Source organism: Giraffa tippelskirchi, chromosome 11, assembly GCF_054371585.1.
Source record: "Giraffa tippelskirchi isolate mGirTip1 chromosome 11, T2T-mGirTip1v1.2.pri, whole genome shotgun sequence".
NCBI lineage: Eukaryota > Metazoa > Chordata > Mammalia > Artiodactyla > Giraffidae > Giraffa > Giraffa tippelskirchi.
This window is the reverse complement of record NC_137285.1, coordinates 34,779,277-34,790,875: the sequence shown is the minus strand read 5'-3', so window position 1 is coordinate 34,790,875 and position 11,599 is coordinate 34,779,277. Positions and strand designations below refer to the sequence as shown.

The 11,599-nt window shown below is 34.3% G+C and overlaps 1 protein-coding gene across 1 annotated transcript in view; it reads right to left on the bottom strand.

Annotated features, from left to right (window-relative positions):
* Positions 1-11,599, bottom strand: part of BLTP1 (bridge-like lipid transfer protein family member 1) — a 382,818-nt gene that overhangs the window by 106,249 nt on the left and 264,970 nt on the right. Inside the window, exons 30-34 of the mRNA XM_081544847.1 lie at positions 11,334-11,462; positions 9,258-9,377; positions 8,291-8,571; positions 3,312-3,565; positions 405-663 (exon numbers count right to left, since the gene is read on the bottom strand). Coding sequence (XP_081400973.1) covers positions 405-663; positions 3,312-3,565; positions 8,291-8,571; positions 9,258-9,377; positions 11,334-11,462 — 1,043 coding nt within the window. The remainder of the gene's footprint in view (positions 1-404; positions 664-3,311; positions 3,566-8,290; positions 8,572-9,257; positions 9,378-11,333; positions 11,463-11,599) is intronic.

Here is an 11,599-nt window from a genome sequence, read left to right as displayed (position 1 = left end):
AGGACCTGGGGGGGGAAATCTGAAATGTGCTATCAAGTCAAGAGGAAAGTGATTTTCAAGAAGTGAGTAATCAACTAGGGACCAAAGAGAGGACCAAAAATTATTCACCACACTGGAAAGCTAATATCCAAATGTTAACAACAGTTCACTTTCAGTGGTGGGAGGACAAGAAATATTGATTTTTATTATACTTTTCTGTACTTTCTTAATATCTGGAATGAATATGTATTAATAACTCTTGCAAACAGAAAAACAACAGCAAACAGGTATTTAAAAGTAAGTTCAAGAGGAGAAAAAATTTTCTACAGTAAGTGAGCTGAAGGGGGGGAAAGTTTTTCTTGCCACATGTTTAAGCACTTAGAATCCTATTACAATCAGGTTTCTAAATCTAACTGAACACTGACCTTGCTTGGCCATCATCTCTTTTTGTACCATGCAAGAATTCTTTTTGAACCAAATGGTCATCGGTAACAGAAGAGGGACTTTCCTTTTCACCAGCCAATAGAGGCTGTGCAGCACTGGAACTACTGTTCTCCTCTGAGGAAGAGGATGAGCTGTGAGATCGTAATGGTACTTGAAGACTAAGGTGCTGAGTTTTCCTCTCTACTTCTATTCCCACTGATTTGTTTTCCCATTCTTTCCTCTTCATGCCATTCACATTACCTAAACAAACAAAAAAGTAGGTTACATAAACACAATAATTTCAAAAACAATTTATGAAAAATATGAGAACAGAATCGAATACCCTGTTGTTAAGTATGTAGTTGTTTTTAAAAAGCACTAGTAACTAATTTCACATAGCAATATGCTAAACACTACAGAAAGATATCAACATACATATGAAACCAGAGTCCACAGACTGAATTTCTTCTTTTTCAAATAACTATTTATATGAAAAATTTCCAACTTAGAAAAATTTCAAGAGTGGTAACAAATCAAAGATATTTTACTCAAAATTACCTATTTTAAATACTTTGCCCGCACTTGCTCAGATTATATAAACAGACATAATATTTTGGGAACCACCTAAGAGTAATTTGCAGTCATGGTTTTTTTACCCTAAATACTCAAAAGGTTTTTTTCCTAAGAATAATACAAAAACACAGTATAGTTATCAACTTGGTATATTTGGTGCTGATACCATACTGTTATCTAGCCTACCATGTGCTTTCCAATTTTCTCAAAAGGCCCAGTAATGTCCTTTAAAGCACTTTTGCCCTCTCCAGTACAGGATCCAATCTAGGACTGTATATTACTGCATTCAGTTGTCATGTCTTCCTGAATGGAACATTCTCTCAGCCTTTTATGAGAGCCCTGTGATGTGTTATGTAAATTGGGGGAAGACTGCGATAAAAGGAGAATTCTATAGCTGCTTAGGGAAAAAAAAAAATTGCTGCCCTACTTCTCTCCTCCAGCTATCCTTGTGCTATTTATGAGAGAGGAACCTGATAGTAGAAGAAAACATCTCACCAAGTAGAAGGCAATTCTAGATAGAACTTAAGTGGTAAGAAGACTTAAGAACTTAGAATACAAGTAGTATTTGCTTCTACTATCACAAATGTAAAATTCACAACCAAAATCAAAAGAAAAATAGGTTTGATTCACTTTTAAATGATAGGAAACTAGTATTTACTGACCTTCCAAGGAAATTCTTTAGTTATACCAATATGCCCTCCTTAATTCTGTCCTGACACTGTACATCTATATGTGGCTCCTGGAAAACTCAACAATCAGAAAGTCATATACTTATGAAGGGACTATGAAGGGGCTAACTTCAAGCTTTCCTGCGCAAGAAATGTATGGCAGTTTACCAATTACAACTCATGCCTGAGGGAATCACTAGGAGACACAGACACTCTCTATTACATAAGAACTAAAATGAGGTTTCTCTTGTTCGCTGTTAGAGAATTTGCTATTTTCTCCCTTTTATACCATGTGTAAATTCCCTGCAGATTTTCTTCCTTACATTCGTGATGGTAAAAATTTGATTTATAGATTAGAGAATCAAGCAAAGTCTTTATAAATAGTGCCAGCTGTGGTACGGTGGAAAACACTAAAGTGACTTTGGTAACTGTGATTCTGGTTTCTGCTCAGCCACATACATGACTGTATGACTTCATGCAACTCGGTCTCAGTGATGAACCTCAGTTATTTCACCACAAACAGGGAAAATAAAGAACTCACATGGGTAGCTTGAGGATGAAACAAGAAATGCTTACGAAAATCTTTAAAAACAAATACTATTCAAAAGTAAAAAGGTAATATTATAAGAAGATAGCTAAGTAAATTTTGTTTCGTATCTTTCTTGTCCTTTAAATGTCAAGAAGTTTTGGTATTTGTTGATTTTGTGAGGTAACCTGCTCTTATTCTGGTAAAACGCTGAAGTCAAGTAACCTTAAACTAGCATGTACAATTTATTAATATTCAGTGAAAAATCATTTAAACAAGAATTTGGCATACATATTCCCAGCTCTTTCCTCTAAGAGCTCCATATACATGACAATCAAGCCAATAAATTCTTGAAAGTTACAACTATTTTGTCTACTGACAAAAGGCAGAGCTAAGTTAATTATTTTGAATGGATCAGGGAAAAGGGCTAAATACTAGTGCAATATTGAGACTTTTCCTAAATTTCACTTCTTGACAGTATGGCAACTTTAGCAATATGTATTGCATTTAATTGTAGGAATGCACAATTAAGAAACACAATGGAAGATATCTGAAGTCTTTGGAGAAAAGATAATACATAGATATAAATTCAATATGCCTAAATCCACCATTCATTGTTCATACCAAACTCATGTATCTGTAAAGTTATCCTACAGGCTCTAAGGAAACACCAAATTTCTTGACATGGATGATTTAAGTCATAAGAAGAGTATTTTGCAAAAGTAGTGGATAACATGAGAGCCAATAGTATTAAATATTACTATGTAAGTTTTTCCTATAGAAGTAAACTGGTAAAACAATTGTAACCTCAAAGCACAGCTATTCCTAAGTGTATTTCTGGAATCTAAGTTCTAGGGAAATAATGATATATATGCAAATATTTAAAGCTGGGCTAGGAAAAATCACCCATGTTAACAGCAGGAGATCTGAACAGTAAATCTACTTTTGCCTTGTGCAACTCTGAAAAACTCACTAGGTCTTATCTGGCTATAGTTAAATCACCTGCAAAACAAAGACAGATTATAACTAAATCCTACATAAAAGACTGCTCAAAAAACCAATCTGAACAAAATAACACTGAACTTGTCTCAGAATGACATAGGAATGAAGATAATAAAAGATAAACGTAAGTGACAACATACTACCATCTACAATTTTGGGAACTTCTTTAGTAATAATCCATTCTCCAGGCTGTAGCAGAGACTGTCCATAATACATATCAGATTCTGCACTTGTGCTTGAAAATGCAGAGCTACTGGAAGGTGTCAACTCTTCAAGTTTGAAGAAATCTAGGCCAGTTACTGTGCCACCAAAGAATCTGCAGCCACCAAGACAACCACACTTGTTCTTACACCTCTTATTCTTCAGGGTATCATCTGGCCACAAAAACCACAACCTAAACAGAACACACAACAAAAGAAACAAAAGAACAACAACATAACAAAAACTCATTAAGAAATCAGAAACTTTTGAGCGAATAATTAAATATGTTAACTGTTAATATTTTTAAAAGACAAGTTAAACACAAAGGTTTGTTTTTACTATGGACTATCTTTTTAATTATTTTGCCTTTCTTAAAAAAAAAAGTCTCACTGTGGTGAGATGAAAATAAGTAGGAACAATAATGAGAACTAGAACATACATTTTAAAAAATCAAAGAGATAAAATATATATATATAAATTAAACATTAAATCCACTTTAAAGACAGCAGCAAACATTCTCAAAAGAACTAAAAATTTAAACACTAATTTAAAAAACAGACAGAACTATTAGTACAGATTATGCTTAATAGATTATAATATTTAGCATTGCAAAGACTTAGTCATATGGTAAATTAGGTACACCAAAATGTTATAAATATGAGGCAAGTAAGAAATTCTCAATAAAATCAAAATAATACACCACTCTATGGTTTAGAAAAAAAAATTGCTGTGATTTTGTAATAAGGTCTCTGAATGAAGTATTAAGAATTAAGACAGTAAGAGTAAATGTCTGTAAAATTCTTTAGGCTCTGTGAGTGACCCCCACACAATACTATCAGCTGTTATTAACTACCCTCCTTCATTAAAAATATTATATTATAGAAATTTGAGAAATATATCTTTATTCCTTTTTCAACTTTAAATAATAAAACCTCATATTAACAGTCCATTTTTCTAAGCATTTCCACATACATTATCTCACTGGATCCTTAAGGCTCTCACAGGAAGACAGAACAAGTATTTCATTTCCTTTTTACATTCATTCACTTATATTTCTTGAAAATATCTACTATGTGCCTTGCATGGTGCTAGGTAAAACTGACATAACCTTATCCATAAGAAGTTTATAGTACAGAGGCAAAGATGGGTCACACAAATAGTATCTAATCATAAATTATAGTAAGTGCTCTGAGATAAAGAAGAGAGTGACAAAGAAAATAATGAAATATTATTACAAAAAATAATATTTGAGATGTGAAATATGAGATGGAATAAATATGTCAAGTTAGAAGTGAAGAAATAAATATATGAAGTTAGAAGAGGAACATCAGTCTGGACAAGACAAAAGGAAAAATATGTATAACGTATGTAAAACCCCTTATGCAAAACTTGGAATACAGAAGTTGTGCAACAAATGTAACCTACCCGTCCCTATCTATATATAAACCAATGTACTAGTTCTCAAACTTCGGCTCACATTAGAATCACTAGGAGGTGTATATGTATGGCTGAATCCCTTCGCTGTTCACCTCAATCACAACACTGTTTGTTAATCAGCTATATCCCAACACAAAATAAAAAGTTTAAATAAAAAAACAATCACTGGGAAGGCTTATTAAATTAATTTCCTGTCTGCAGTCACCATCTGCAGTGAGTTGGGAGCCCAAGAAAATAAAATCCATCAGTTTCCACTTTCCACTTTTTCCCCATCTATTTGCCACGAAGTGATGGGACTGGATGCCATGATCTTAGCTTTTTTGACTGTTGAATTTTAAGCCAGCGTTTTCACTCTCCTCTTTCACCCTCATCAAGAGGCTCTTTAGTTCCTCTTAGCTTTCTGCCATTAGAGTGGTATCATTAGAGCTACCATGTAGGGAGAAGCAATTCACCGTGGGCAGGTAAAAGCCTTACCTGTTCTTGCTGGATATGCCAAGAATGCAAGGCTCTGACCAGGCTATTTCTCAGGGTTCTGGAAAAGAGCAGGCTCACTCCACTGACTATAAAAGTGGTAAAAGTTACCTAAGCTCAGTGTTCCTCTTCTGTAATGCATCTTACTATGTGCAGACATCCATCATGGGTCTTTTCTGACATCCCCATGGGACTCAGGGATAGGGGTACCAGGTTTAGCAAATAAAAATAAGTTTGTGCCATGTAACAGGTGGTGTATACTTATACTAAAAAGTTATCTGTTGTTTATCTGCAACAATTTTAACTGCACATCCTGTATTTTCTCTGGCAATCCTATTTGGGGGACATGGGGAACCAATGCAAACACATCTGACTCTGGCTAGTGCTTTTGCTGTAATTAAGTCCTGTGTCTCTCACCAGGTTTCGCACATCTTCTGCCAGCACTCAGTAAACTGTGGCAGGATAACTTCTTAGCTAGTAAGTAGGATAAAATCTCAAACTTCACAATTCTTAACAAATCAGAGCACTGAAACTAACCTCAGTGAGACACCCTAAGTCACATGGAGCCACCTCCTCAGCTTCACTATCACCCTGCTCTACCATCTGATCTATCAAAACATGCACTGTCTTCATACCAACTGGCTTCCAAGGCCATAGTGAACAAAGAAACCAAAATGTTTTATTAAACAATATTCTCCACACATGAGTTTTCTTACTCAGATTTATAAGATACCGGTATCTTAAATAAACCTTAAAGATTAATGTAATGTCAATAAAAACCTCAATAGGATTTCTTTTAACAGTTCTTTGGGAAAAATTAATAGGTGAAAATATCTAAACATTTTGTGAAATGAGTAGGTGTTAAGAATGTTTTTTTTCTATATTTGAACAGATATTTGGAAGAAAAAAAAAACTATTTACATCCTTGGCTGTATTAATGCACACACACCATTAAAAAAAAATCCAGATGGTTTAGAGTTTTATGTTAATAACAAAAAAAGAATAGTAAAAAATAAAGTACAGGGGTCATGTGATTACTAGCAAAGAAGTGCTCTCAAATTAGTACAAAAAAATTATAAAACAGAAAGGTGAACACATTTGAATACATAAAATTAAAATCTATTTAACATAAGAAAAAATAAATGAAACTGTAAAATATCAGTAACAGGGATCAAAAAAGGGCAGTAATCTTTATAGAGTTCTTAAAAATTGGTAAGAAATACACCAAGATGCCAATAAATAAATGTACATAGGATACTAGCAGACAGTTCACAAATGAGGGAAAATATCCAATAAGTACCTGAAAAAAGTATTAAATAATCCCAAAATGAAGAAATGCAAAATAAAACAAAGAGATACCACCTTTCAGTTATTATAAAACACTAAGAGGGTGGCAAAGGTGCAGTAAGACAGATTCTCTTAAACAGCCACTGGGAATATAAATTGAAACAAGCATCCTAGGAAGTAACTTGGGAAAGCATATCAAAAGCTCAGTTTTTAACAGTCACACCCCCTTCTGAGGAAACTATTAAAAGGATATACCTAGAAATTGTTGGAGAAGCTTCCGTTTACAGTGGGAACTTTAGAAACGATCTTTATATTTAATATATGGGAAATGGCTAAGTACAGCTCACAGACCCCAGCCTTCTGACCAGGAAAAACAAGCTGCCAAAGGGCTGCAGCCAATGAAGAACCAGACAGCCTCCTCAATCTCCTTTCCTCTATAGAAGCAAGCCTCTCTCCTCTGTTCTCCAAACTTGACTATGTTTCGCCAAAGTTTGCTTGTCTTGAATTGCAATTCTCTGCTATTCCCCCAAAATCTTACTTTGCTGCTGGTAAAAACAAACAAAAAAATGGGTTCTTTTGCTTTTTTTTTTTAAAGGCAACAATTATAGAAATGCAGAATTTTAAAGCACAAATACAGGATGATTTCAAGTTTAACAGAAATACATTAAAAATACTGGGAAGAAATGTAACAAATTCAGTGTGGTAGGATTATGATAATTATTTTCCTTTATTTCTTAATAGTTTTCTCTATTTTTAAAATAAACTTTAGAAACTTTAGAAGGGAAGAGATGAGGATGGAAAAAGTCATACTATCATTTTAAACAGATGTAACTCAGTAAGAAGCTTTGGAAACTATTTAAAAATCATTTCTTAAGGTTTAGGTACTTTTTGTCTTCCCTGCAACTGTGAAGACCAACAACAGAAGTTTTATAGAATAAATGGTGATTAGTAATGGTGTTTTCTAGGAATGACAAATTGAAAGTGGAGGGCTATGGTGAGAAAGAAGGGGTGTAAATGCATTATAAAATGTTATGGGGGGGCAGTAATTTATATTTTTTTCACTGTTGACATATATAGCATGGGCTAGGCAATGGCACCCCACTCCAGTACTCTTGCCTGGAAAATTCCATGGATGGAGGAGCCTGGTAGGCAGCAGTCCATGGGGTCGCTAGGAGTTGAACACGACTGAGCGACTTCACTTTCACTTTTCACTTTCATGCATTGGAGAAGGAAATGGCAACCCACTCCAGTATTCTTGCCTGGAGAATCCCAGGGACGGGGGAGCCTGATGGGCTTCCATCTATGGGGTCACACAGAGTCAGACACGACTGAAGCGACTTAGCAGCAGCAGCAGAAATATATCAGAAAATATTTTTTTCCCAGCAACCACACCATCAGAGATGATATATACTGCTGCTACTGCTGCTAAGTCGCTTCAGTCGTGTCCGACTCTGTGCGACCCCATAGATGGCAGCCCACCAGGCTCCCCCATCCCTGGGATTCTCCAGGTAAGAGTGCTGGAGTGGGGTGCCATTGCCTTCTCCATGATATATACTATGTGATTACTTAAATATCAGATTCTTATTTACTCACTGAAGTGTACCCAGCATGATCACATTCAGTCTTTAAGATGTTCTTATTTTATTCCTAACAGTAGGATTTCCTCTATAATTATCTAGTACTTTTCATTTGAACTTGATTACCATTCCTAAATCTCACTTACCTCTTAGTTCTGGCATCATGAGTTTCTAAGAAATGTCTTTGTGCCTCATGTTTAGAATGATGATCAGCAGCTAATGCAATATCAACAGTGATAAGTCCTAAGTTGGCTGACCCAGCTTCAAGCCAATAGGCCCTCCGTAGTACTGCGGGCTGAAGTCCAACTCTGGAATTATTTAATTGTTCAATGTATTGTCTCACTTGAAAATCCTGAATTGCAGCACTTATTCCTTCCCCAACCGACTGATTGTGGAGATTACAGTTTGCAACCCGAACTGCACCCATCTAAAGTTGAATGAAGAAAAAGAAACAAAACTGTAGTGTCTGTATTTTTAAGCAACTTATTACAGTAAACTATAGAATAGGTAATTATTTCAAACAGCCTGACAAATGGAAGAAAGGAAAAATGAGAAAGTGGAAACAGGGAAGATAAAGCAACAGAATAAAAATAAACATTCAAATTTAAAAAGAGGATGAAAGGAGAAGACTATAATTCCAAATGAAATGAGAGAAAGAGAAGAGAAAAATAAGAAGGGTAGCAACGAATGAATCACAGACTCTTAATGCCTGATTTTCAACCGTAACCCTTAAAGCAGAGGTGGCAAACAAATGTTTCCAGGAGCCAGGCAAGAAGTTAAATAAATAAAGCCTAAAGGCATTCAAAACTAAATCGTCTAAAAACATTACGAGTTTATGTTCCTGTCATAAAAGCAACCTACTAGTTTATATTCCAGCCATAAAGCAAGGTTATAAAAATTCAGTGAAAGAAAAAGGTAGTGAAAGTATGCCTTAAAAGAAAATAAGACTGGAAAAGAACACAGGTGAATAAAAAAATAGAAAGCTCCCTCCTAGAATTTCATAGTATTCTGCGATAGCAAACTATAAATATGTGATTTACTTCAAGAAACAGAGGTTTGGTTTGGCTAGAAGGAAAAAGGATTACATTGACCTAGAAGCAGACAAATGTGTACCTTTATATTTGTAGCACAGCCATGCTCCACAATATAAATATCGGCTCCATCTACTGCTAAACGAGTCATGGTATACTTCAAGTCATCTGAAGTTGGACAAGGCCCAGGAATACAACTCAACTAAAATGAAATGGATTCAACTCTTAATTCTTCACCATCAATTAATGATTTTGATATGTAAGTGTGCTTATTTAATGAAACAAAATTCTGGTTACATGTGTATTTTAAACTTTCAATTAAATTTCACCTTTTAATAATGATAAATTATATATAGATATATTTATAATGATAAATGAAATAATCAGCAATTAAATTCTTGCCAATTAAGAAAACTAACTCATAAATAACTATGTCACTTTCATTCAAAAGTGGCAGGCGACAACATTAAATAGACAGAATACAAAGGTAATTTGTTATTAAAACTCAAAAAGAATAGCAAAGTAAACTGATAAACAATATCACAGGTTTATATGAACTGTATAGGAATTCAAAGTTGTAAGATTTTAAGAGTATTTCATACTCCATACACATGCACATTTTTACACATCCACAAATACATGAACTGTAAACGTTACGCTGATATCTTGAAAAGTCCACATACATTTATTTTTGTTATTTTATTATTTACTCCTAAAACATAGATTTAGGTTGGAAGATAACATACACATCACCAACTTCAATGAACTTCTTTGTGAAACAGCAGCTCTGAGTAAAGTACCAATCCAACAGCATGTACTCTGCTCATCAGTAGCAGAGCCAGGACTACAAGGCAGGTGTCTCATATGACAGTCAGTGCTCTACACTAATGTATTTCCTCCATACAAAATAGGCCTTTTAAAAACTCTGATCTAAAATGACAGAAAGAATATCAGGGGCTCCAAGGAATAGTGGCTGACTGCAAAGGGTTACTAAGGAATTTGCTAAGGTGACAGAAATGTTCTAGATCTTTATTGGCGGTAATGGTTACATCAGTACATGTAACATTTCTCAAAACTCCAACTTAAAAGGGGTGAATTGTAAGGAATTTATGGCTCAACAAAGGTGATTTTTTTTAAATTACAATACAACTTAAAAGCTTTCAGTATTAAAAAAAAAAATAAAGGGATGAGATGCCTACAAGCATGAACAAATTACCCATAAGAAACTAATGACTAAGGAACCAATTCCTCAGATCCTGGCGTTGTGTTTATAACAAGAAAAAAGTAATTTTTATCAACAATTATAACTGTTTTATTGATGATAAATAAGCACAGGTTACTGATTTTTTTGGATATAAAATTAAAAGCTGAGTGAATTATTTCCAATGCACAGTAATACAATAGCAAACATATGGTTTGTATACAAAAGAAAAAAGAAAAGAAAGACACAGAGAAAAGAAACTGGAAGGAAAAGCCAAACTGTTAGAAATGGTTATCTCTATGATGTAGAACTAGGGTCAGCTATTTTTCTTTTCTGAAACTGCAATGTTTCAAGTTGCTCATTTCTCAAATGAACATACTTTTAAAAATGTTCCCTACCCCAAATTTATAAGGAACATTCTTTACTACAAAATAACACCCTGAATCTCACTGTACATGATTTCAGGAATTACTATATACTTCTTACAACCCTCTTCAAAGTAGTGTAATGACCCTTAGCCACAGTAGTGCAATGTTGTAGAAAGAGCATAAGATTTAGGGTCATGAAACTAGGCAACTGCCCAACATTATTAATCACATTATAGGAGAACGTGTATGTTCCAGAAGGGTCTGCCAACAATGTCACGCCAGGAATTCAATCTTCTTCCTCCTCCAACTTCTAAACCTTCTACATAAATGCACAGCTATATTCCGAAGAGTTAGTATAATAACGCAATAAGATGTTAATGTTAACAATAAAAATTTAAGAGATACAATTTTATAATATCTCCATTTACTTGTGAATGTATGTTTTAATAATTACCTAATTTTAGATATTTACAACTAAATAAAAATGACTATAAGTTAGGAAAATAATTTTATTAATTGAAAAAACTGAACTTTCATTTTTAAAAAACCCACAAACGTTTGTAATAATGCTAACATATTTTTAACATACCTTGGATTCACAGAAGCGTCGATCAATTCCATGCTGACATATTACTACTGATTTTGGTCTTTCCAGTTCATACTCTCGACATACCACATGAAAAATAAATGTCTGTCCCCACTCCAAGAGACAAGCCAGCTACGAATAAGCCATGACAAGTTGACAACACTGTTAGTGTCCTAAACAAGTGTTCATGGTTCAAAAGTTTATCAAGAATGTTAATACAGCTAGAAAGAATCCAAACAGGGCCTTATATCTCCTATATAATCTACTTG